This window comes from Squalius cephalus (genome assembly GCF_949319135.1).
Source record: "Squalius cephalus genome assembly, chromosome: 13".
Taxonomy (NCBI): Eukaryota; Metazoa; Chordata; class Actinopteri; order Cypriniformes; family Leuciscidae; genus Squalius; species Squalius cephalus.
The window spans coordinates 31,344,686-31,372,276 of NC_137134.1; the positions used below are offsets into that span (position 1 = coordinate 31,344,686).

A 27,591-nucleotide genomic window follows, 5' to 3' on the forward strand; every position below is an offset into this window, starting at 1 on the left:
ATTCCTTGAAATCACGTGATTTTATGAAACCCTGTCGGTATACTGTCTATGGTTAAGGGTGGAGACGTAGTTGTTATTTTCAGTTTCATATTTCAGACTTTTGAAAATACCGTTTATCTGGACAGCAGACAAAGTGGTGAAAATGAAGATTATTATTTTTGCTATTGTGCGTGCTTTACTCGTGTGGGGTAAGACATGTATCTGTTATAATCTCTCAGTTTGTTTGGTTATAGGGCAATCGTTTGAAATTCGCTGAAAAGGTAGCCTACTTGATAATACAAATCATTTAGATATTTAAAAATATGTGTAGCATTAAAAATAGAATACAATCGTGTGCATTAGGTGGGGTAGCAAGGAAAAAAATAATAATTTTTTTAAAGCTTTGCATGGTTTATTCACTATAAAGTAGTAATAAAGTTATTAATTTATTATTTATAGTTATCTGTAAAGCGGACCCTGCCTAAACTTTTTTTTATATTAAATAATTGCATTTTTTTAATGATTGAAAATAAACATTTCTTTTTAAAGTTATTTTACAGTTTGATATCAAACATACCACAAAGCACACCTATACAGCATAGTTCAAAACATAATTAATAATTCCTGAACATTGACTCTCAGTCTATTCACCATTTTCTCATGGTTTCTCAATATAATTCATACAAGAATGAATATAGAATTCATATAGAATAGAAAAGCATAGTTCTAATAGGGGCTCATTGTAACAGTGTGACAACATGCCCCCTCTGCACAACTGGGATTTAAACCCTGCTAGTGTCTTCTGCTGGTTAGATCCGCATTAAAGAACTATCTTAACTGCTAAATAACATATGGGTGATTACAATAATATCAGATTTGTCTAATTTGTTAAAAAAGCTAATGTTTTTAAAACATTCAAATCTATAGCCCCTTGAGATCCAGGGGAAAAAAAGTTTTGGAATTTATTATTTTTACATGTCATCACATTGTTTAGAGAATAAACAAATTCAAATGGGGATTTTTTTTTTTCATAATCAACTATGTTATGATGAAAGATATAACAGAATGAACTAATGTGCCATTCGATACAATATATCTACAGTATACATGTATGTAATTTGCATATTAATGTGTTCTTGGGCAACATGTAATGAAAAAAGAAGTGTAACAAGGGGAGTAATAATATCTAATATTTCATAAGAATATTGAAGTATAATTTATTTCCCTATTCACTAGTTATGTCTCCCAAAATGCCTGATAAACATTATCTAAGTCCTGATGTCCACTGCAATGGACATGAATGAAATCAATGCCCTGATTTTGTAATAGAAAGTCAGATTTTGATTAGAAACCCCATAATATTTTCCTGTGATGTTTATTTATGACAAACAATTCAGAAATTAGTCAGATTTAAATGATAATTACAAAATGTTGTCATATTTCCGTAAGAGTTCTAAATTTGATCTCTAAATTAATGGTAGCCATGTTTAAAGACCAAAGAGAAGTTGTTGTCATGGTGAAATATCCAAACATTTGATATCTCTGGAAAGCCCTGAATGTGCTGTGATGTTTTTTTGTTTTTTTATTAATCAAAACTAACTTAGTGAGTCACGTCGAAAGGGGAAGTGATACTAGACAGAGTAAACATATAGACTGACTTCTACCTAGTAACAGATGGGTTTGCTGAATAACAACCATTCATATTGCTGTGTATAAAATTATAAATATAAATTATGTAATGAATCGTGTCACCTTTGCTATGCATTCTATAAAAACTGTTGTATTCTTTTTGCTGGTGAGATTCTCTCTGAAATGTGTTTAAAAACTTCCGGCCGTGATTAAAGCATATTCAAAGGCAATGTCCGGAGTGTTTAGTTAATGCTGCACAGCAAGTTAGTTAGTGAAGCATACTAGACACTTTGTTAGTGTTATTATAGGAAAAGGGACGAGACCTCTATAATATTATTAAGTGTCGACTGTAGACGCTTGAGTGTTGATTGGAGACGCCCAGGTAAATTTAAGTCAAGTGCAAATTGAAAGAAGAAAAAATCTACCACAGGGCCCTTTACAGGATGGGACTTTTTAAACTGACATGTATGGTGTCAGAGACATTCACAAAAATATAATGTCCACTAGAGTGTTTCCCAACATTCTTTTAGTCACGGCACCCTTTGAAATTTTTCAATAATTTGTGGCACCTTACACTAGTGTTGTCACTGGAATTTCTAACTTCAATACCTTGAAAAGTATTGATATTCAATACCATTTTCGATACCATGGGGAAGAACTGCTGTGTAGGCCTACTGTCATAGATCTTTTTTTATATATATCTAATTTTTGTCCATCCATTAAAAGTCTATATGTAATAATTTCTACTGAAGAGATCAGTTTATATGATGACAGATTTTAATGTAGGCTTTGATTCATATATAACCATTGCTCAATTACAATTACAACTGTCTCACCTAAATGTGTTTTTGAGTATTTGTATTTTTGTTTTTACAATGGGCTAATTTTGTTAGCCTGACTACGTCAGACTTCCTACTTCCGCTCAATTTCATTTCGCTTCTGTACTCAGTCTGAGACAGCGTAATAGCTTTCCGTTTTCTCCGGCCTGAAAACAGCCGGCCAATCAACGAACAGAGGGCGGGCTGAGAGCCGTGACGTAGACACTGATTGGAATGTGGATGTGTAGATTTACTTCACATAATCTGCAAAAGTCATTCACAGCCATGTTCACTCCGGTATTTCGCTCGATGGTTTTGTTTTCGCATCATACATGTGTTTACAGTGGAAGTTAGATGCGGCTGAGCATGTGCATAACACACGCCATAACCAAACGTTATGTGATTGGCTTACGGGAACCAATGATTTTAAACTTCCGACAATCTCTGGGTTATAATGCACATGTGCTGGTCTTAAGTGACATGTATGCTCAATATTGTATTGAAATGTTTTTCTAACCTTTGTAGTAGTAGTACTGATAAATAGTAATAAGTAATTAATTCATATTATTGATGAATAAGTAATTATTTACATAAATGTTATGCTTAAGTTATCCTAGTTTCTCTCTATATACATGCAAAATAGTTAATTTTACAACATTTTAAATCAGATGATTTTAAAACTAAATTTGATGGATTAATAGCATGTCGTCATTGCAAGTTTTTTTTTTTTTTTTTTAATGCGTGTATATAGAACATTTTAAAATTAAGCCATTTTATTCAGGTCATATTTGCTGTTGAGTGGAAGCAAAAATGAGTCAAGTAATTGTCTCTGTAATTTTATCCTAAAGGTATAATACAATAAGATCCTTAAACAATTTAAAATACCAGTAGCCTACACATTCAAGGGAAAGTGCAAATAGCCTATAAAAACAGTATCAAGAAAATAAATATTGTCAGATGTCAAAACTAAAAAAAAAGTGCTTGAAGATATTTTGTCTGGTAAGAGTTCCTTCTTTAATGGCTCATTTTTCCACAGTGATCTGTACATATGGCTCCTCTTAATGTGCTTTTCAGTGTCTGCAAGACATGCACGTATATATATATAAAAAAAAAAAAAAGATTTTAAGTTTAATATACAAACTGATCACAGCAGTCAGATCAAGCAGTTGTCACTCAAGTGACCATTTATATTTAACTTTATAAATAGTTGTCCTTGGGGCTGTAGTGATTGCCGTCACATATGAAGCACGAAGCAGTCTGCTGAGCAGTAACCTTCAAAGTCTTTGGTCGAGTAAAATGCACAAATTATTCCTTTCCATCTCCAATATAGCCTGGCAGGAAGTCTTTAAACAACAAAGGCAACTAGTCAGTTTATATGGCACTCGATACATCTCCTTGTAGTCACTGGAGAATGCACTCCATTTGACAACACCAATCACAATCTACTAGTGCGCATACATATATTACGTCACCAAAACACACCACCGCGCATGCGTGTAAAAGCGTCCAGTATGTGTTGGATCTGATCCAGTTACGTCATCGTGCTGCAGGTCGCAGCGAGGACCTCTCAGTTTAGGTGAATCATTTATCGGTGGGATATAAATCTCTCAGGTTTCATTAAATATCTGTTTTTCTTTCGAAGATAAACTAAAGTTTAAAATGGTTTGGAACTACTGAAGGGTAAGTGATGACAGAATTTAGAGGGTTTTTTTTCAACTAATTAATATAAAACATAGTATGTGCTTTTTTTTTTTTTTTTTTTTTTTTACCCAGCTTCAAATTTGCATGACATGTGACTTTTGGAACCTGATTGAAAACATGTTTTATATATATATATATATATATATATATATATATATATATATATATATATTAGGGCCGGGACATTAACGCGTTAATTTCGATTAATTAATCTGAGAAAAAATAACGCGTTAAAAAAAATAACACAGATTAATCCATTCCATATTGACCTTTGAACCTGGAGCCGTTATAGCCACCATTCGACTGTAAAATGAAGGAGGGAGACGAGAACGCGCTGGCGCTGCCTGGATCATTGATTGATTGGAACATTTACTTATAAAAAAAAAACAGCCGGCATTTCAACGTTGATTCACCGGTGAACGTAATAATATAAGGGACCAAGGTCGAATCAGTGTTGGATTATGTTTCGATTGTGCAAAACGAATCAACGTTGAAATCGTGACGTGGTTTCACCGTTGATGTCGTGACGTTGTTTCATTGTTGATTTTGTGACGTTGTTTCACCGTCTCTTCTTTCAATATGGGTGAATAAAGATTATATGTCGACGTTGAACCAATGTTGAATTATGCTTCGGTTTTGCAAATTGAATCAACGTTGATATCGTGACGTTGTTTCACCGTTTTACCTTTCATCATGGGATAATGAGTCATGACAATGCTGACTGAATTTGTGATTAACTGTACACTAAAATATTGTTAACTGTCAAATTACTTGCAGCAATGGCTTAATTAAACACATTTAATAAAAATATAACATGCTCAAGATTGTAAAACAAGTTTTATTCTGAAAAAACAAAAGTCTAAAAATACTTTCTAAAACAGATGAAAAACATCTCAAACTTTAAATTGCAGCATTTTCGAAGTAATGTAAAAAACCTGTAATAAAGCAAGTGTAAATAATGTTTATAATTTAATGTTTAATATTAAATGTATACTTTAATAATGTTCAATAATTTAATAATGTTCAATTGGATTGTATTGATTAATTGCTAGGCACAATTATTTCAATGCTCACCCTTAGAACATTTGAACATTATTTCAATAACATGTTCAACACAATTATTTTTAATTGATTGACAGCCCTAATTTATATGCGATTAAAATGCGATTAATTCGATTAATTAATTACAAAGCCTCTAATTAATTAGATTAATTTTTTTAATCGAGTCCCGGCCCTAATATATATATATACACACACACACACACACACACACACACACACACACACACACATATATAGACTATATATATATATATATATATATATATATATTTGAATGGGATATATAAATATATTTAAATGGATTAAAGATATAGAATGTTGCTTATTGAAAAAAAAAATCATGGCGAAACATATTGGAAAAGCTCCATGTAATTTGTTGTTTGGCAATATATAAGGTCACAAATTTACATGATATGATGAATGTGTGAATCAATGATGTTCTTCTGCTGTTTGCATGTATTCCATTATGAATCCAGACATAATCCTATATTTACAATCTTTATGTTCTGGAGGGGAAAAAAACTATATCGCAGCACTTTCATCTTGTATAATGTTGCTTGGTTTATAATACACTGTTCTTTTCCTCTCCAGGTATTCTTGGTGTTGAGCCAGACAGTGATGGAGTGCTGTTGTCAGTGATGGAGGGAGATTCAGTCACCCTAAACACTGGTGTTCAAACAAACCAACAAGAAAAGATTAAATGGTATTTTAATGGCATTCGCATCGCTCAAATCAATGGAGATCTCAGTAAGATCTGTACAGATGTTCAGTGTAATGAAGATACTGAGAGATTCAGAGACCGACTGAAGCTGGATCATCAGACTGGATCTCTGATCATCATGAACATCACAGACACAGACTCTGGAGTTTATACGGGACAGATCATTAACGGCAGCAGCATTCCGAGGATATTCAGTGTTACGGTCAATGGTGAGTTGTTTAAAAGTGTGTCTTGTGCATTTCAGTCACATCAGACAGAAGCATAGGCTAGGTATTTGATTACTAATGTGTTTAAAGGTCAGTGCAATCAGGAAGGCGTGAGTAATGTACAGTAGCTGCATGAAACCATGCAGTGCAGTGGTTGTACAGTAGGCCTACTGTGTTACCGCATCTGTTTGAACCAGCAACCACAGTCAGTATGTTATCTGAGTCAAGTCCTCATTAAAGTCCCCTTGAACCGGAAGTTGCAAACAACTTTTCTCCAGTGTTGTGACGTATTTCCAAGTGAAAGAGAATATTGAATAGAGGACGGGGTTTTACTTTAGCGCTCCTCCTCTCCATCTCTGCTCATAGCAGACTAACGGTTTGAGGGGAGTGGTTAAGCGTTTTCAACCCAAGCCGTCAAACTGACATGATCAGAGAATTTGCCAGGCGCACAACGTTGATTTGCCAGGCGCACGCCAGGAGCGGTTCACAGCCAAGATAGTAAAAGATAGAGAAGTGAACTGAAGAAAGCACATGCAAATAGAAGAAAAAAAACACACATGCAAATAGAAAAAAAACACCCACAGATTAAGAAAACATCTTCATCAGTTTCACAACACACGTGTGCTCCAAATACTCACAACACAACCAAATACAGAAACGCGCTGCAAAAGTTCACAACACATAATAAAACAGATACCACTAGTGTGGAGTTCACAACTCCAAATAACACATACCACAACAGAAATGTTTCCAGGGGAACCAAATAAGTGACAAACCTGGGACACAAAACCTAAAGTTCAGTGTAATGAGAGATTCAGATACAGAATCATATACAGGTGTTTTTTTTTTTTTCTCTTTGCATTCTTGTAAAGGCACACTATGCAAGATGTGTACCTTAATATAACAGCTTCAAAATCATTTAGATGGTAAACGAACTCGTAGTATCCCGATAGCAAAGCAGGGGTGGACACAGCTGGCAAAACCAGCAATGCAATCAGGCCGTGAGTGCAGAGACGCGCTGCGTGAGTAGTATTTACAACAGTAACGTTAAATACAAGTACTCCACAGAGACTCTCGTCTCTGAAGTCGAGAAGTCGTTGTTTGACAAAAACGGAAAACATAGTGTGCCTTTAACATACATTATTAATTAAAAACAGTATATACGGTAGATAATTTCTTCAAAAATAAATATACTGTTAAATTGAAATTGAAAATTAGATGTAAATGTTGTTCAACATGGTTTTTTGTTTTTCCATTAGCAAGTTATTTTTATCAGTTTGTACTTGTCAATATGTCAGTTTCTCATAATATCATCTGTTTAAATACATCATACTCAGTGATTTGTTTTAGTTCACCAGGGGGAATTCAAACAACAGGATTTGGTGGAAACAAGATTTGACTTTGAAACTTTTGGACTAAAATAGTGCTGCACGATTAATCGTATCGCAATCGAAATCGCGATGTCAAGCTTACGCGATTATATGACGCAAAATGCTGCGATTTTATATTAAATAAACAAATTAGCGCTTTTAACGCACTTATTAATGCAAATGCTTTAAAACCATTCATGCGCGATAAGACATAAGAGGACGAGCTGCCTGTGAATGTCCTCCTAACACACACACACGCACACACACACACACACACACACACACACACACACACACACACACACACACAGATAGACGCGCGCCAGTATCAAGTTCTCTTTCGCAGTAGAACGTTCAACACACATGTATGCCAAAATGAACGCGCTGCCTGTGAATGTCCTGACTGTGACAGACAGGAAGACTCGCGCTAATTTCGTGCGTGCGCACAAAACAGCATGACAGAATACAGTTCTCTTTCGAGCTTGAACGAACAATAACACACCCCATTATGCCCAAATGTCTTTTTGTCGAGTGTCTTCATAACATAAGAGTAGTCTTATGATGAACATGAAGAGGTGTGATGACTCGTGAAAGAATGAGGCGCGTGTGAGATCGCGTCTCTGACAGCGGCTGGTCTTAAAGGGACAGTACAGTAGCCACAAATGTCGCTAAAGTTATTAATTTTTTTATTTTTCTATTTTTTTTTTTATTATTATTATTTTTCTTTACCCCTGACATGTATGGTTATATGTACTCTTGTATGTAAATTATGTTTTGTTCTTGTTAAAATGCAATAAAAAAATAATCTGTCGCTAAAGTTAATCAAAGAACAAAGGGAACAGAGAAAAACACTCACTGCTCTTGACTAAAGAACTTTTTTCTTTAGGCTGATTATCACTAATCTGTGTGTGCATTTATTTTCCTTGAGAACCAAGCAAGTTGACTCATGAAACCATTTGTTTATTATATCGCATATCACAATCGTAATCGCAATATTGACCTCAATAATCGCAATATGACATTTTCCCCAAATCGTGCAGCCCTAGACTAAAACAAGTCCAAAATATGGATAAACGTTGCTTTTCAGACTGAAAATCAATAGACGATATATTTTTTATTGCTTTCATGTTCAGTTGTTTTTTGTTGTGGAGTTTATTCTCTTCAGCAAAAGATTCTCCAACCATCTGTTGGTTTGTGTTTCAGCTGTTTCTGCTGCTGAACGAGATCAAATGAAGAGAAAGTCAGTGATGGAGGGAGAATCTGTCACTTTATACACTGGAAAACCGAATAATTCAACATGGTATATTAATGACATTCTCATTGCTGAAATCACTGGAGATCAGAGTGAGATCTGTACAGATGTTCAGTGTAAAGAGAGATTCAGAGACAGACTGAAGCTGGATCATCAGACTGGATCTCTGACCATCACAAACACCAGAAACACAGACTCTGGAGAATATAAACTACTGATCAACAACAGCAGATTCAGCATCATTAGGAGCTTCAGTGTTTCTGTCACTGGTGAGTTTCATTTAATCATTTAGTGCATTTTCATTCGAACAGTGAAATACTTAAAATCCACAATGTAAATATCAGCCGGCTTTCATTTAAACAATTCATTCATTCACTCATTCACATATTTGACTCAAACATGGGTTGAAACAAGTGTTCGAATTGTGTCAAAGCTATTGGGAATATAAAGCCTTCTTTACCAGTGTTTGCCATGTTATACTTTCAAAAAGTAATTATAGTTACTAGTTACTTCTCACAAATAGTAACTGAGTTAGTAACTGAGTTACATCATTATAAAAGTAACTAATTACCAGGGAAAGTAACTATTGAGTTGCTTTATAAAAAAAAATCAAATAACTTGGATTCCCCCAATATTAAATATATTAAATGAATGAAATGGACACTAAATAGAATAAATTGTTATTATAAAACATTGTACTCTAATCTACACTATTTTAATGTTGCTGTGGGACAATGTGAGAGACACCTATTAAATTCAAAATATTATTGTAAATATTAGCATTACTATTCACCTTATTCTGCCCCGCCCACTTTTACTTCTGTTCAGGACTTCCGTTGTAAACCACCTTCCGGTTTAGCGGACCCTCATTCAATTTCGAGGAGAACTGCAGAGAAGTCTCACTGATAAAATGTCACATAAGATAAGCTAATTTGTGCCAAATGTGCTATGTACAAATGTACTTTAGTACGTTGCAGCAGTTGTTAATAACCATAGGCCAACGCATTTGGCTATAATATTATAGTCTATCAAGACAGATAACAGATTGGACCAGGGCAAACAAAGCGCTAAGTAGCTAAACCAGGAAGTGAGATTACGCGGATGGCGCCACCCAGTGCTACTTCTGGAATAAGGTGAATAGTAGAACAATAAAACACAATAGATGGTTAAGAACTTTTAATATTTATTGCACAGACCGCAACTGGACAACAAATAAGTCTAACAATAAATTCTTCTTCTTAAGAAATGTACCAAAAATGATTAAATAATAATAAAAATATACATACACTCTTTGTAGTGCAAATTAAAATGATAAAACTGTCACACAACTTCACAACTGGTAGACATACGGTACTGTAGCCTACTTGAAGTATTTTCTTCCTCGCAAAAGTAAACAGTTTAGGCTACAGAGAATATTCTAATGCTGGAATGTGTAATTTATTTATAAACAAACTATATTCTGCTCGGACACATCCGGTCTCTCTTGCACAATGTCGCTCACTCTCGGACACATTCGGTCTCTCTTGCGGTCTTATGGCAGAGAGAGAGCCTACTCGGATGAAAACTGCTTCAGTGAGCTCAATTATAGTAACGCCACATTTTATTGTCAGGAACAGTAACGGTGTTGTAATGAAGGAAATGGTAATTAGTTTGATTATTCGTGGCTGAAAAAAAATAACGCCGTTAAAAACGTTGTTTATTCCCATCACTGTTCTCTACACCTACCTCTAACCCAGTGGTTCTCAAACTTTTTGGTCACGCCCCCTTTAAACCTTTTAAAAAATCTGCCGCCCCACATTTTTGCAAAATATGTTTAACCAAACTCCAAGAAAATATCAAATACCTCTCACATCAACTTTGAGACAGACTTGCATAATCATAAATCACTCAAACATCATGATGAAGCTGCAACCTAATTACAGGGAGGACGCTCCAATAAGGGATGCCCTAATCTACATAACACACTCACACACCAATTAAAGAAACCCAGTGCACGCTGCAGACCACAGCACACAATGAAGAAAAAAAACACATAAAGTTAATACAATAATCTTATACAATTACACAACAAAAAATACATAACAGCAAATTACCTTTAACTCAAAATAATACCAACTACAACATGAATGAAACTAAACATAAAAATCTACAATACAATGTTTCACAATATTATCAAACAAAAATAAATCAATTTAAACTAAAATAATAAACTCAAGACTCAAATTCAGACACTAAAGCCTCATTCAGATTGTCAGTCCAAATCCGATTGGAATCCGATCAGTTTTAGATGGTGTGAACGGTTAAAAATCACATGAAATCCAATCTTTACAAATCCGTTTCAAGCTACATTCATATGTGGTTTGAAATCCTATTTAAATTGCATTTCTGGAAATCCGTCTCAGTCTGAACGATATGACCGGATTTTGCATGGTTTGTTACTTTCTCACAGCACGTAAAACGTAAATGTCAGACGTTGTTAGAGGAAACATGGTGAAAGTTGCTGCCGAAACAATGCTGTGTTGTTGCAAAGTATCGAACGATCATAAAATGACAATATAACGGAGACATATTTTGAAACCGGAGGAGACAAAAAAAAAGCTGCAATGTTACATTACAATTACATGCAGCTTCCGTTTCTGCCGCTGGCATAGACCAGCATGACGGCACTGTCAAATTTAATAAGGACAACATGGCTATTGCAAACCCCTCCATGTTGCAGTTGTTGTTTTTGACGTATGCCTACCAACGCAACGTCATTGCCAATGCCATAGAAACAAATGCAGATATTACGGAAAACGGAAGAGCTGCATGGACACACAAATTGGATCTGAACAGTTGGGATACACAGTGTGGACATCAATAATTTTGGATCAGATTCCTATTGGATACACACATATTCAGATTTGGACTGACAGTGTGAAAGAGGCCGAAGACCAAAATCAGGTAGATTAACAAAAATAATTCCAATGATAAGAAAAACACAATTTCACATTAATACAAAAACTCAATTAGCCTACCATACACAAGAAACAAACTGAATCAATACCAAAGATTTACAAAACCAAGACCAAACAAAAATAATTCAGAATAGCTGATACATGAAATAATCCTAACTGATTTGAATAATTAATGGAGAGTCACAGACAAATTTAGACTAAAGACTTTTTTTGTTTGTTTTTTTGACAAAACATGTTGTTGTGGTCTTTGTTAAACTTTAGTTAGCAATAAGACACATTCTACACACATTTCCAGTCTTTATGCCTACTTGAACAGTAGGCATTTTTGTGATTTTGTCTGGCCCAACCAGACATTAGTGGGTGGAGTTCGTTTAAATAGCCTCTTCCAAAAAGAGTTATGTGGGACAATCTTTTCTATCCATCATAAACAAACAAACAAATAAAGTTTTAAATATTAATATTTTTCTTACACAAACTCATCGTTTAGCTTCAGAAGGCCTTTATTAACCCCCTGAAGTTGTGTGGAGCACTTTTATCATGGATATATGCATTTTTATGGACTTCAAAACAGAAACGGCCATTTACTGCCAAACTAAAGCTTGGAAGAGCTTGGACATTTTTTTTAATATTACTATAATAGTATATGTCTGAAAGAAGAATGTCATATACACTGTACAGCAACTTTAGGATGAATTGAGGGTGAGTAAATCATGGTCTAATTTTCATTTCTTGGTAAACTATCCCTTTAAGTGAATGTGAAGTAAAGTTTGGCAGTCATAAGTCCAAAGAGAGTGGCTATAGGGCTGATAAAACATACAAACAAAAACAGAAACAATAAAACATACAACACAGAGTGATGCCCAGCCAACATTATACACTGCGCCATCTTACCCATTCTTGAAACATTGCTGGTTCATGTTGATCTCACAGTACTGTGATGCTGTTTCAGCTGCTGCTGCTCAAAAACAGATTGCAACATTTATAAATTAAATCAATTTCATATGTCTTTATACTTTAAGTAGAAAAGTGTAAATATTAATCACAATTATTGGTGGAGTGGTTAATCAGCTGTTCTCCAGTAATAATGACTGTGTGTCTTCATCTGTTCCAGATTCAGATTCATCTTCAGCTGCTGCATCAGGAGCTGCTGCTGTTGGTGGTGGTGTTGGTGGTGTTGTTGTTCTGCTGGTTCTAGCTGCAGTTGCTGCTGTGATTTACTATCGCTGCTGGAAATATACACCAACAAGACAAAATGGCAAGTATTTCATCTAGCTAATGGTACAGAATGTAAATAAGATATTTATTGTGCAAACAGAATCTTTAAAACTTTATAAAAATATGTATTTTTGTCGTTATTGTTCAAATAGGAAACGGAACACCATGTGATGGTCATGTTCAGGTGAGATACTGTGAGCGCTGAAGCTGTGTGCAAAAACCTGTGAATTGTCAATTGTTTAAAAGTATGTGTGCTTTCATTCAGAAATCATCACAGAAACACCAATAATAATTGACATATTTGATGGGATAGTTAGTTCACCCCAAAATGAAAATTCTGTCATCATTTACTCGCCCTCATGTTGTTCCAAATCTGTTTGAGTTTCTGGCTACCGGTAACTTTTTGTTTTTCAACATTCTTCAAAATATCATCTTTTGTGACGAAAGAAACTCATACAGTTTTGGAACTACATAAGGCTGAGTAAATTATTAAACATTTTTTTATTTTTGGGTGAACTATCACTTTAACATTTTAACATTTATCACTTTAACATTTGTTTTACCTTCTGTGTATCTGCTTGTTCCTCATTAATCAGAACAACATCCCTTTGTTGGCTGTTGTTGTTGCTAACGGGACGTCCACTCATCCGATTGATGCTCCGGTGTTGGCTGCTGCTAATGGGACGTCCCCTCATCCGACTGATGCTCCAGTGTTGGCTGCTGCTAACGGGATGTCCCCTCATCCGGCTGACGCTCCCATCAATGACTAATGAGACATCAAGTGTCATTGAAAGGGAACATGACAGACTTTCGCACTGGGTAGTTCCCCGAGAATTAATGGTTCCTGGTTGCATTCGCACTGCCAGTAGGAACTCTGAAGTGACGTAAGCCGCACTTGTCTTTGTGACTTTTATTTTTTCATTGTGACGGTGCTGAGAACCCCAGAACCTGGGCTATAATCTGTTTACTCAGGTTTTTAAAAATGGCAGGTGCTAGTGTTTTGCGCGCGTTCGGCCAATCAGTGTACACTAATGTCATGGATAGATACTATAGTGCTGGTTTAGACCCTAAGTAGGAGCTAAATTAGTTAGAGTTTCTAGAACTAAAATCATTCCAAGTTCCTGCTGTACAAACACGGCAAAAAACAGGTACTTCTGCCAATAGTTCTAGGAACTATGAAAAGGTTCCTCTAGTGTGATAGCCCCTTTGGAGAATAGGGATGTGCCTGAAGTATTACTATACTTCACTATACTTTACTGAACTATTTTGAATAGTTTTGAGCAATGAGCATTAAATAAAAGTCCTTAACTTTTTTCTGTTCAAAATTTACAACATTTATATAATGAGCGAATTCATCATGAATCCATTTTCCAATCCGTGATTTTGTCTTATCCTAAACCACTATGGTACACCTATAATAAGTGTTTACATTGGGACTATTTCACACTGGTTCGGATCGCTGCCGCTGCGGAGTAGCCCAGTACCTGCGTGACTCGCAATAGACGTACCATACGTACACAGAGAGAAGTAGTTCCGGCTACAATGTTCTTCCGAAAGACGCATTATTCTGTTAATAAACGCAAGTTTATTATCGCTCACTATAGCGCCAAAAGCGTCAAAATAAAGCCTCACATTGATAAAGCCTCACAAATAACATGCCATTATTGAAGTCCCAGACAGCAGTCATTTAGTAATAGCCTATATACTTTTTTTTTTTACCTACACACCAGTGTGAATATTTTGGTATTGCATTTCAAATAGGGCCAATTTATAGGCTACTCCTAGGCTTACGTTTTTAAATTAGAAAGGGCCTACTGATGTTTTTATTATGGTATTTTCAATATTATAGGCTATTATTTGTGCATAAACATATCTGGTAGTAAACATACCGTTTGCTTGAAAACAACATATTCTGTCATCCTTGCTGCAAGCTTACAAGAGCGATAATATCATTAACATTTATCATTAAATGTGAACGGGGGCCCTAAAATATTTTCTTGGGGAAAAGGGTGTCTCAGACAAAAAAAAGGTTGGGAACCACTGCTTTAGAATACTGTCTCTTACTTACTGCATATCCCATCCGGGTACTAACCAGGCTCAGCCCTGCTTAGCTTCAGTGGGCAACCAGTCTTGGGCTTCAGGGTGATATGGCTGCTGGTACACAAGTATTCAGAACAAAACTTCAGAACATATGCAGTTCCCAGTATATATTTTTATATTTTATATATATTTAATTTATATAAAATTTTTATATTTTATATATAGTTATATATAGTTTAAGGTTTGATCCATGAAACATCACCATAGTGTCCTTGATCAAACTCTGAATCTCAGGAACTGAACCTGTACAAACTGCACTGACAGACTTGAATTGTGAATTGAAGCAGCTACAATATGGGATTTAGTTATTTATTGTTAGATATATTATATAACTGATGCTGGCTGCTGAATATAATTATTTATTTTTTACTGCCAAGTTTTGTATTTCCATGTGAAGAGTAACACTGTATAGTTCCTGCTGAAAAAGATCAATTTGGAAATTTCATGATGCCTATATTTGTAATGTGAATTTTAAGTAGCTGTTCAATTCATTAATTAAATTAGATGTTTATTTTACATGTAACAATTAAATGCAAGAATGAAACGGTCTAGTAAGAGCTCATGGCTATTTCACATGTTCCTGCCCACATCACGGTACAAAAATACTATTAAAACTTATTTTAAATCTTTACATTAACTGGCTTTTATTAATGCAATACAGTGAACAATATCCCTGTGCTGTCTCACAGTGTCTTACATTATTTGATTAATTTACAGCAAAACAAAAGATTAAATATTTGCTTTCATGTCCGAAAACATTATTTTTGTCTTACATTTCATAATAAATTCAGACAAGCTCAGTACAGACTACAGACTCTTTTTCCCTCAGTTTATTTTCGTGAATTGAAATATGTACAAAGGATTGTGGGTAATTGACGGCCACGAAGGACACATTAGATGCATCCTTCAAAACAGGCCTAATGAAGGACACGAAACGAAGGCTGCCTTTCAAGGATCCTTCAGACAGCCTACAGCAACGTTTGATGAAGAGGCGGCCAAGATATGCAGCCTTACGTTTGAGAAACACCCACAGAGATCCAGCAAGCAATTTAGCGTTTAAAAGACGTCTAATAGCCGTCCAAACAGCCTAGACGTCTAGGCTAAAACAAGGCAAAATTTGGGCTGTCAGTGAAAATGTAATGGACGTCTAAACCATAACCCAAGAATAGACTAGTCATCAATTAGATAACAAAGAAATTAAACCAATTTGCTTACATAATGGAATATCATACATCTTGCAAGGTAATTTTGGCAAAAACGACATGTAACCAAATTCAAGGTTTATTTTGGCTAGAAGTGGGTTACTCATAACCGGACTATATCGGGTCTATAGTTAACCTAGATGGTGAAATGTCAATGCAATCATTTTATTTGCTGGTTTGATTACTGAAGCCATGTGATTCCAGAGCACAAGCACAAACGGGTTGCTAACAAATCCTGCAGTAGCCGTGTTTTTCCAGTGTTGAGAAACAGGAAGTATAATGTCCTCCCCGGTGACCAACATTTGAACTGCCTCCTCTCAACCTGCTCAGCATATTGAATTCACAATGAGCTAATGTATTGCTCACACACTATGGGTATCATTGCAGTATGAGAATGGTGTGATGTCACTGTGATCATCGCATGATCTCACGTGTTGATTGGGTAAGAACACATTTACACATAGTTAACCAAATAATAATGAATGACAGTTACAGTACAGCATCAAATCTGTGAATAGTCTACTCCAATAGTCAATTAAATATACAAGAAGTCTATGCAATGAACATGTTTTAATTATATTTATCAGATATAGGACACAATGTTTGTTTGATATGTATATTATATGTTTTGTTATGTTACATTTTAAAGTAAATTACAATAGTTATGTTATACGACCCCATCGTTGCCTTTCTTTGATGATAGGGAGTTCCAAATGAGCGATTATAGTCAACAAAGTCCACTTCAACAGATATCCTGTGCAGGGAGTAGGGAGCAGTGAACACTGCTTAACCTGTCAGTCAAAAAACATACCTTATAACTACATTAGCAACCATATCCGTGGGAACATATTTTATCGGGGGAGCTGGGGGCGGGGCTTTATATTGCGAGGTGGTGCCGTGTTGGGGGATTTTAAAGGTAGGGTAGGCAATTTCAGAGTGGCCAGCAATAAGGGTGTACTCACACTAGCCAGTTTGAACCGTGCCCGAGTGCGTTTGACCACCAAAGCGCGGTTCGTTTGACTAGTGTGAGTGCTCCGAACCGTGCCCGGGCGCGGCTCGATTAGCCGGCCCTGGCCCGCTTGGAAGAGGTGGGCCAGAGCACGGTTCAGTTGGACTCGGGCGCGATTCGCATGCAGTGTGAGCGCTAACCGTGCTGGAGCACGGAACAGGACGCGTGACGTCACAGTTTTGCGACGCTTCAAAACCTCCTCATACGAGCAGCACGATTACGTGAAAATTTTCGTGCCACAAAGGCGATAGATCTGTTTAACAACAGGCTGTGAGAGGGCTGTGGACCACCGTGGACCAAACGACTCAAAATTATCCACAAAGTAAACAGAGCGATGGACTCCATTGTGTTCAGTGAGAGCGCCGCTCTTCCTGTTTATCCCGAAACCGTCGCACCATAATGACGTAAGCGTGCTCCGGCACGAATGCTGAAACCCTATGTGAGTGCAGGCCAGAGGGGGAGTGGGGAGGGGGGACAATCGTACTCGGGCCCAGTTCATGGCAACCGTGCCTAGTGTGAGTACACCCTAATATATCTAAATAATATATCTGTCACGCCCACTGGAGCCTCATCAGTAAACTGTTGTTCCAGAGCAGGTTATGTTCAGAAATTAAGTTACTATTGCTATACTGACATAACCTGAAAGTTATTTTTGGAACTGAAAGTGAAGGTTATCCACTTATACATTGAGTAAATTTACCTGGGTATGTTGCATAACCTGCTTTCTGGAAAGCCCTTGTTAAAAAAAAAGGTGGGGCAAGAAGATGAGAATTTTACCTGGGCACATCAGTTACAGACACAATTAGACCTAAACGGCTTTCAGTTTGCTCTTATACAGAAGAACGCAATTTTAATTGTGTATTTACACAGACAAAAGCTTTTATTTCCACAGAATCAGCATTCTGTGACTCTATATGGTAAAATGAGGGTCTTTATTTTGTTCTCAGTGTGTGCATTCGTGGCTGGTAAGTGCATTTGTTTGTTACAATGTCTTTTCCAGCTAATGATAATGAAACAAAAAGCATGCAGTCGGAATGTGACGCAGTTTGAATTTGATTGAGTTTTAGTGATTTTTAGTTATTGCTGTTGTAAGTTTCTGAGGGCTAAGGATGAAATTGTTAAAGTTGTATATATGTTTGTGATGTTGATGTGAAATTTAGTCCCGACCATTCATCATGAATCTTTATTAATATTTTAGAGGAACAGTCAAAATAATTTGAAGCAGCATATTTGGGGGATATTACTGGATCAGGGGAGGGAAAGCAGATTGTTTTCAATAAAAGATCTTCTAATCATCTGTTGGTTTGTGTTTCAGGTGTTTTGGCTGATGAACAAAATGAAATAAAGACGATATCAGTCAAGGAGGGAAAATCTGTCACTTTAGATCCTGGTGTAATAAACAACCCAAATGATGTGATGACATGGTATTATAACGACACTCTCATCGCTGAAATCACTGGAGATCAGAGTAAGATCTGTACAGATGTTCAGTGTAAAGCGAGATTCAGAGACAGACTGAAGCTGGATCATAACACTGGATCTCTGACCATCACAGACATTGAAATCACAGATGCTGGACTATATAAACTAGACATAAACAGCAGCATCATAAAGAGATTTAATGTCACTCGTGAGTATTGTTTAGTCAATCAATGCACTTTACTGTGAAGAGTTATGTTATCTAATATTTATTGTTTAAAATCAGTCTTGAAACTTTTTATATTGTATTCTGTAAATCCATGCAAAACCAAAGGCATTGATACTGTATCATTTAAAATAAATTTATAAAAACATGAATTAATACGGTGCAAATAGCAATAAACCAATTTCAACCGGGGTCTACGAGTCAATTTTGTATGAGAAGGTGTTTTGTATGAGAAGGTGTTTTGTATGAGAAGGTGAGTTTATGAGTTGATGAGTTTTAAGATCATCCATGACCATGTGACTCATGTATGTTTGTCTGATGAGTGAATGTGTTCTTCAGCTGTTTGTTTACATGTATTCAGTTTCATCTCATTTCCTGAAAGCCATTCGCTACAGCATTTAGACAATACAACACATTACAACACATAAAAAAGCATGACAATGCATAAACCCTTAAGAATCTTATCTAACTTCCTCCCTAAAATTAACAGAACAAAGCAAGATTTTCACTGCACTTTACTGTTATCTAATTTTGTTCTTATATTTAACTCTTCAATTCTTCTTCAGGTGTGTTTGCTGCTGAAAGAGTCTCAGTGTTAGTGATGGAGGGAGATTCAGTCACTCTACACACTGGTGTTCAAACAAACCAACAAGAGAAGATTATGTGGTATTTTAATGATATCCAAATAGCTGAGATTGCTGGAAATCTTAGTAAGATCTGTTCAGATGTTCAGTGTAATGATGGCACTGAGAGATTCAGAGACAGACTGAAGCTGGATCATCAGACTGGATCTCTGACCATCACAAACACCAGACACATCAAAAACATATTTGCAGTTTATAAACTAAAGATCATCAGCAGTGGCAACAGTGACAGTGAAAAGTTCTTTATAGTTATTGTCACTGGTGAGTTATTGAGTTAAAAGCAGGTTATTGTATGTTTAACTCAGACCATCATTTTTATTATAATTGTAACATTCAGACTTTCTAGTACATTTACAGCTTACATTGTTTTTGATCACAACAATGAACTATTCTGTATTATTTAAAATGTAATATTGTAATACAGTTGTTTAAATTCATTTAATAATGCATTAAACTATATAATACATGTACATGTGTAACATGTGCGGGTCAATAATACTTTTTTTGTGTGTTTCAGGTGTTTTTACTGCTGATAAAATGATTAGAAAGTCACTGAAAGAGGGAGATTCTGTTACTTTACATACTGATGTAACAAAACAAAATGATTCGTTGACGTGGTATTTTATAAAATTTATAAAATCATTATAATGACACTCTTATCGCTGAAATCACTGGAGATCAGAGTAAGATCTGTACAGATGTTCAGTGTAAAGAGAGATTCAGAGACAGACTGAAGCTGGATCATCAGACTGGATCTCTGACCATCACGAACACCACAAACACACACTCTGGAGAATATAAACTATGGATGCCCAGCAGCAGATTCAGCATCATTAGGAGATACAGTGTTTCTGTCACTGGTGAGTCTCATTTAATCATTTAGAGCAATTTCCCTTGAGCAGTTTTAGAAAACAGTTTTTAATCAACCCAATACATGTTTTTTTTTTTTTTTTTTGTACATACTGTATGTGAAGTGAATATCATGCATGTCAAAATGATACACATTGTCACTATCACAGCAATCACATGTTTACTAATGTTATTAACATGAGAATGCATTAAGTCCATTTGTTTGTGCTGATGTTTCCTGTTGAGTTTTCAGTGCTCTGATGCTGTTTTAGCTGCTATTGCTTAAAAACCCTCCAGATGGAGCCATTAATCATACAATATCATACAACTGATGACCAAAGTAAAAAAAAAAAAAAAAAAACAATCAAGGAGACCAGTAATATCAGTTGCTCTTTTAAGAAATAATGACTCTCTGTCTTTAGCTGTTCCAGATCCAGGTGTGTCTCCAGCTGCTGTAGCAGGAATAGTTGGTGGTGTTTCCATGGTGGCTGTTTGTGTGGTTGCCTGTTGCTGCAGGTGTCAGAAAGGTAAATATTAGAAATAGACAATTTAACCAGATGGAAATATAAGATTTATTGTGGTGAAAAAAAATGTAAAAGATACAAAAAATATATATTTACTTCTAATTCACCAAATAAATGATGTGTTTAATTGAGTATGTTGTTAATGTTTAAGCAGACATCAGGATGCGGCGACATGATCAGTACTATGAGCCTTAAATCTGTCTCAGATCTCTAAAATCTGTAAGTGCCTTTTAAGTTTCATGTGTGTGTGGTTTCAATTCAGATATCATTACATAGAAAAGTGCACTGCCCTTATATGTTTTCAGTTTAAAATGAAGAACAGTGACATTACAGTTCATAATAACGATCTAGACGCACAGGTTACAGCTCAGTCTGACGTCATTATGAATTATTATGAATTTTCTAGTCATCGGCACTTGTCATGGAAAACTATGCAGTCACTTAAAAGTACAGTATGTAAGTTTCGTAAGTTTAACTCACGGATAGAGCAGAGAGAAAGCAACATTGGCATCCATTTTCAGGCCTCCCCATTTAGGTCTCTCCAGACCTGGAAAGCTTTTCTAATATTAAAGCAGTTCCTAAAGCTCTTGCCTCATCATAACTCTTTTTTTTTTGTGTGTGATATTCCTCTGAGCTTTTCTCTTTTGTAATGTCACTCAGCCATCTCTCTTTCCACAGTCTTTCTTCAAATCTCCCTCTTGCTCATTCTCTCTCCTCCCCCATCAAGAATGAACATGCCCCCAACGGCTGATTGGCTCACTCTCCTCCATCATGAGTTGACACACCTCCAACTCCTGATTGGCTCACTCTCCTCTCTGCCATTTTTACATGTAGTTTATGCTGTAGTTTATACTGTATATAAAACTAATTGTATTGTAAATTGTATTACTATATGTATAGGCGGTGAACATGATTTCACCAAGTACCACATGTTCCTGGATCAACATCTTTGTTGATCCAGGAACAACTTTCCAATCAACCAATCAGATTTGAGGGACAAGTTTACAGTTTATGTCAAGTTTAGGCTTAGAACCAGGGTGAGGTGCTTCAACATCAGTGTTATTCACCAATCATTTCCCTCTGATTTTAGGGAAAAGTTATGGGTAGGGTTAGGTTTAGGTGTTGGGATAGGGTGGTCGTCCAAGGTTTTGAAATGACCATTTTGTAGAACAGTACTTTATGATGGTCCTGAGAAATATGATGAATTGTTTTTGTAATCATATACATTGTATCCACCTTATTTTGTAAAATGTATGTAAACTGTAACAGGATAAAAGGTTTGAGATGTGGATGTTCAGGGTTCATTTTGATGCCAATGTACTTTCTACTGCTATGCTGCAAACTTCATCTTTGAGATCTTCATCATCCTCATTTTTTTTCTTATAGTATCATTCAGAATATTTAATCCAGTTTCTTCTTCTTGAAGATCAAGATTCCTGACACCAACATATGAAGCTGGTCATATGCTGATTTAAAAAAAAATAATAATCTGTTCTATTTGGAAAATGTATAGGAGAGCATTTTTTGACTTTCCTTATTAGGTTTATAGTATTTATATGTTCTTGCATTAATTTCACACGTCTATTACAATTATGTGGTTTTGTTTCATTAATATGTTGTATACTTTTTTCTTGATTTACCCCGAAAGAATGGAAGTGAAATGTGAAACATGCCCCAAAGGTGGATTGTATCATAACCATATGACTAAAATATTATCTGATCTAATAAAAAATATACAAGACGAAATAAAATATTTTCTCAAAAACAACAAAAAAATGTGTTTGACAACAAACACACAGGAAAACACAGCTAGTTCAAAACATAATAATAAATAATTTCTGAACATTGACTCTCAGTCTTTTTTCACATGGTTTCTCAATAGAATTCATAAAAGTTTAGAATAGAATAGCATTTCTAATAGGGGCTCATTGTAATCCAATGTGACAACATGCCCCGCCTGCACAGCTGGGATTTAAACCCAACAAGTGTCTTCTGCTAGTTAACGAAGCGTTAAATAACCATATGAACTGTTAAATAACATATTGGAGATTAAAATGATATCAGATTTGTCTAATTTTAAATAAACAAAAAAAGAGATAAAAAAATAACAATGAGTAATACATTTACTTTTGCTGTGGTTAAATAAATGTTTTGTTGAAATGAAATAAATGATTTGAGATTACTGATTATAACTGAATTTAACCAACCTGTAAAAACAATGTTTTACTGACGCATAACTGTCATTTAATATAACCTGATTTCTCCAGCAAGGTAAAATTTATTAATAAGTTTGATATAATCTTTTTTGTTTTATATGATGAAAGTCCTTTTCCACCTTGATGTAAATACAGTTGGGTCAACACATCTTAGTTGGTTTTGGTCAAATTAGTTCACACTAGCATTTTTAACTTTATTACATTTAGTCAAAATTTTTATGTTGGGCCAAACAAATGTTTAACCCTCTACTGCACAAATGTTGATGGTACATGAAAAAAGGATTCCACATCATTTATTGGTTCATTTGGGAACATTTTATAGATTAAAAAATGAATTACCTTCTCCACCCCAAACCAAAATATTCACACACGTCAAGCTTCACTCATGGAGAGCCACTGTCCTGCAAAAAAAAAAAAAAAAGGTGGACGCGTCCAGGCAAAATTTTGTTGTGCTTTCGGTATTTTGCACAGATAATGTCATGTCCACAAATAGATGTTGGATAGCACTGTGTGCACAACTGACTTTTAAGGCACAGACAACAGAAGTGCTAATGAACAGTATTTTACCGTTTTACTACTGTTGATGTGCTGAGCGGCCATATTGGATTCAGTCGGGGTTGTTGCGCTTTGTCTGGGTTGTTGACTGTTTTCTGTCCAGGCATTGATGCACACAAAAAAACATGTTTTTTTAATGTCATCTGGTCATCTTCAGGATGTGGGATCTAGGTTTGATAGCAACGGTTATTTCTGAGAAGCTTGATAAGTTCTACTAAAACATCGCACTGCAAGATCAAGGTCATGAACAATCAAGTCAATCTTAATCCAAAGTATATGGCATTTTAATGTGTCACATTCAAACAATAAGAAGAACGCTTTGGTATGTCAAACATCAGCATTAATAGTATTATATTTTTATAGAAAAACTGTTTTGTGAGCATCATATCAGCAGGAACGGGGAACAAAAAGGCCACTATTGCACAAGCTGTTTTTCCAGTACAATCAGTTACCACATCAAACCACATTTCTTTCCAGAGCAGCAAGTTTCATTTTGACTCCCAAACACAGAATCACAGTCACAGCAAAAACACAATAGGATTATTTATTTATTTTTAAATCCATTTGTTCGTGACATGATTTTATTGCCTTCATGATCACATTAAAAGGCCATTTACACAACCCCATTTTCAACTAAAAATGGAAAGCTTCTATGTGTTTTTTATGCGTTTTGGACGTTCAGTTACTCAACAATGGCATTTTGGGGGCCCGAAAACACAAACCTTTGAAATTGATACCATTATTGTCTATAATTATCGTGTAAACTACAAAACTCGTATTAGTGAAAACGGTTATGCCATGTGTATGTGTATTACATGTTCAGTCTATAGGCGTGTAGTGTTTATTCACAAAGTGGCATCGCCATCCACTGGCCTGACAGCAGAAAACAGTGTTTTTAGTCGTTTCCGCTGATCAAAATGGGGATCGTTTAGACAATGCTGTCGTCTGTACAAGAAAAATGCAAAGGATATATAAAAGTATACCCTAAAAGTGGAAAACTGATTAGTTTTCCAACATTTAACTTACTACACTGCAGCTTTTATTGCAAAAAGTAACAAGAATTAATCTCCCCAGACAGTGTCGGCCCAGATCCGGCCCACATCTGGTACGCATGGAATCCAGATGTGGCCCGGATTTGGCCCGACACTATGTTGCTTTCTGGGTTTAGTTCAGTGTGAAAGAAATCACGCTGTTATCATGACAATCAGCAGTCGTCCTGTTTTCTGTAGGCTCACAAGCATCAACGATCTACGTTTGAGCACATGCACATTATTTAGCAGGATTGCGACAATACAACAAAAAACAGACCAGATGTAAAGTTGTCCAATTGTAGGGATTGCACTTTGCAAACGGCTTCATTGAATTCACAGTGACTTGTAAGTGAAATCATTTCAGCCAAGGTGTTTGTTTTTTTAGCAGGAAACTCTCTTACATGTCCACCATTTTGCATGATCAGATTTGCTGTGGTATCTGTGGAGGGAGGAGAAAGAAGCGGAGGAGATCGGGCTTGTTCTCATCGACTGCAAACCACAGCGCTTTCCGAGTTTAAAGCTTGAGCACTTTGAGTGATACTACTTCAGATCCCTGAACTGCTGAGGAAAATGTTCGACAGATCAATTTTGTTCTGTTTGTGCTGTTGCCGTTTGTTTGGTAAGTTACAAACATAAGAAGATGCGTCTCTGAGATCTATTTATCTTAAAGGATCTCATTTGAAAGCCAAAATTGGACTTTCCAGAGTTTGCAATTGTTTCAATACCACAAAGTTCAGTTAAAGCTTGATTTAGATATATTTAAGATCCTTAATCTGCACAATTGACTTGTTTTTTCTTTGTTCTTCAGGTGTGTTTGGTGACACAGATGCAGTGAAGTCAGTGTCAGTGATGGAGGGAGATTCAGTCACTCTACAGGCTGACACTGAACTACAGCCCAAAGATCTGATCATGTGGAACTTTAAAACCAACGGGCCTCTTTTAGCGAAAATCAACCGTGTGACCAACGACATCTCAATAAAGGATGATGTTCTTGAAGGAAGATTCAGAGACAGACTGAAGCTGGATCATCAGACTGGATCTCTGACCATCACGAACACCAGAATCACAGACTCTGGAGTTTATCAAATAACCATCAGCAGTGAAACAAGTACCAAACATAGATTCAGCATTACTGTCTACGGTGAGTAGAGATAAACAGGCGGCACTGTGTTTGTATGCTATGACAGTTGCAGGAAAGCTACATTTCTCTTTATTCTTTCATGTTTTTAAGCTCGTCTGCCCATTCCGGTTATTATCAGTGAATTCCCACCAAATTCATCATCAGGATCATCAGAGTCCAAATGTGTGCTGCTGTGTTCAGTGTTGAATGTGAGTGATGCGACTCTCTCCTGGTACAAAGGAACCAGTGTATTGTCCAGCATCAGCGTGTGTGATCGCAACAGAAGCCTCTCTTTACATCTGGAGTGTCTGGATGATTCCTACAGCTGTGTGCTGAACAATCCCATCAGCAACCAGACCACACATCTCAACAACACTGATCTCTGCCAGCCATGTTCAGGTGTGTTACATTACTAATTATTGACAAAATTATCTTGGATGCCTTATTTGTTTTGTACTGTATGTTGTTGGTCTTTCACAAGTGTATTATGTTGTTTTTTTTATTTCCTCAGATTGCGCTTTCTGTTGTGATGCTTCTGAAGTTGTCGCCCGATTGGTCCTCTCTGTTCTGGTGGGCGTGGCTACTGTTTTTGTTTTAGTTTATGACATCATCACATCCAGGAGAGGTGAAAAGGAGGCACGTTCTGGGATGAGGTGTTCATAATGATGAGCGTGCGTAACAAACAAAACAATACAATTCATCTAATTAGCAAAGATTAAAGATTACTTTAGTTTGAGGGTTTATTCTTGGTTTCACAAACTCACTAAGGGGCCGTTTACTCAACTAAAAACTGAAAACTTTTATCCGTTTTGGCTGTTCATTTACACAATAACAGTGTTTTTGGTGCCTGAAAACATACTTTTGAAAATGGGTTTCAAATGGCAAGATTTTTTTTTTTTTTTTTTTTTTACTATACTGTTATCGTCTCTGTTTAAACTACAAAAACATGAATTTGTGTAAACGGTGACTTCATGCTCATGCCTATTACATGTTTAGTTACAGAATGACATCTCCATCTACTGGCCTGGCATTAAAATACAATGTTTTTGCTGAACCGTGTGAATGGGGATTGTTTTGAAAATGTTGTGGTCTGTGCGTGGAAAATGCAAATGGTAAACTTTTCCGTTTATAGTACATCGTTGTCGTGTAAAAATACCCTTGGATCCACTGATTCTGATTTATTTTATATTAATTTTTTTGGCTTTTTGGCTTTTTTTACTGGTTGATCTTCATGGAGTTTCTTTGTTCATTATTATTTTACATTTAATAAAAGTTACAGTTTCCAACACTAAAACAGTCATTATTTAAATATTATGTATATATATTTGAAATACAGTTTTTGGTCCTCTGCTGGTCTGGGATGTTAAAAATTTGTGTAAAATATGAAGTGTTTTTATTCGCATTTGTTAAAACCTGGGATTTAAAAACAACAGGAGGAATTCATTAATATTTACGTGTCTTTTAGCCTAATACATTTTAGGGATTCAACTCAATCCTTAACAATATGAACACCGTGTCTCATCAACTAATTTCTATTGAATGTATTTATGTCAGTGGATCTTATTTTCACCTTTTCTGAAAGGAGAGTTCCTGGTTAGGACACTAGATGGCTCTCTAGTGATAAACGATACACACACTTTAATAAAATAGCAGGCTATTTATAAAAATAATGACAATGATTTAAAAAAAAAAAAAACTAGTTTACTGTATCTACTTTACAGAAAGAATAACCAAATTGCATAAACTGGCTTGTTTTCCGTGTTTTTTTTTTGTTTGTTTTTTTATT

The 27,591-nt window shown here is 35.8% G+C and overlaps 2 protein-coding genes and 1 long non-coding RNA gene across 3 annotated transcripts in view; 2 read left to right on the forward strand and 1 right to left on the reverse strand.

Annotated features, from left to right (window-relative positions):
* The window catches only part of LOC307169983, a 553,579-nt gene that overhangs the window by 413,042 nt on the left and 112,946 nt on the right, over positions 1-27,591 (reverse strand). The gene's annotated exons all lie outside the window — the stretch shown is intronic.
* Positions 34-14,975, forward strand: LOC307169936 (uncharacterized protein). Its single transcript, XM_079890815.1, has 6 exons — positions 34-188; positions 5,781-6,119; positions 8,690-9,007; positions 12,807-12,950; positions 13,063-13,094; positions 13,507-14,975. The coding sequence occupies exons 1-6, from the start codon at positions 143-145 to the stop codon at positions 13,678-13,680; spliced, it is 1,053 nt and encodes a 350-aa protein (XP_079746941.1). The 5' UTR covers positions 34-142; the 3' UTR covers positions 13,681-14,975.
* Positions 25,136-27,095, forward strand: LOC307170426 (CD48 antigen-like). The gene is made up of 4 exons (XM_079891516.1): positions 25,136-25,304; positions 25,494-25,826; positions 25,917-26,204; positions 26,317-27,095. The coding sequence occupies exons 1-4, from the start codon at positions 25,256-25,258 to the stop codon at positions 26,466-26,468; spliced, it is 822 nt and encodes a 273-aa protein (XP_079747642.1). The 5' UTR covers positions 25,136-25,255; the 3' UTR covers positions 26,469-27,095.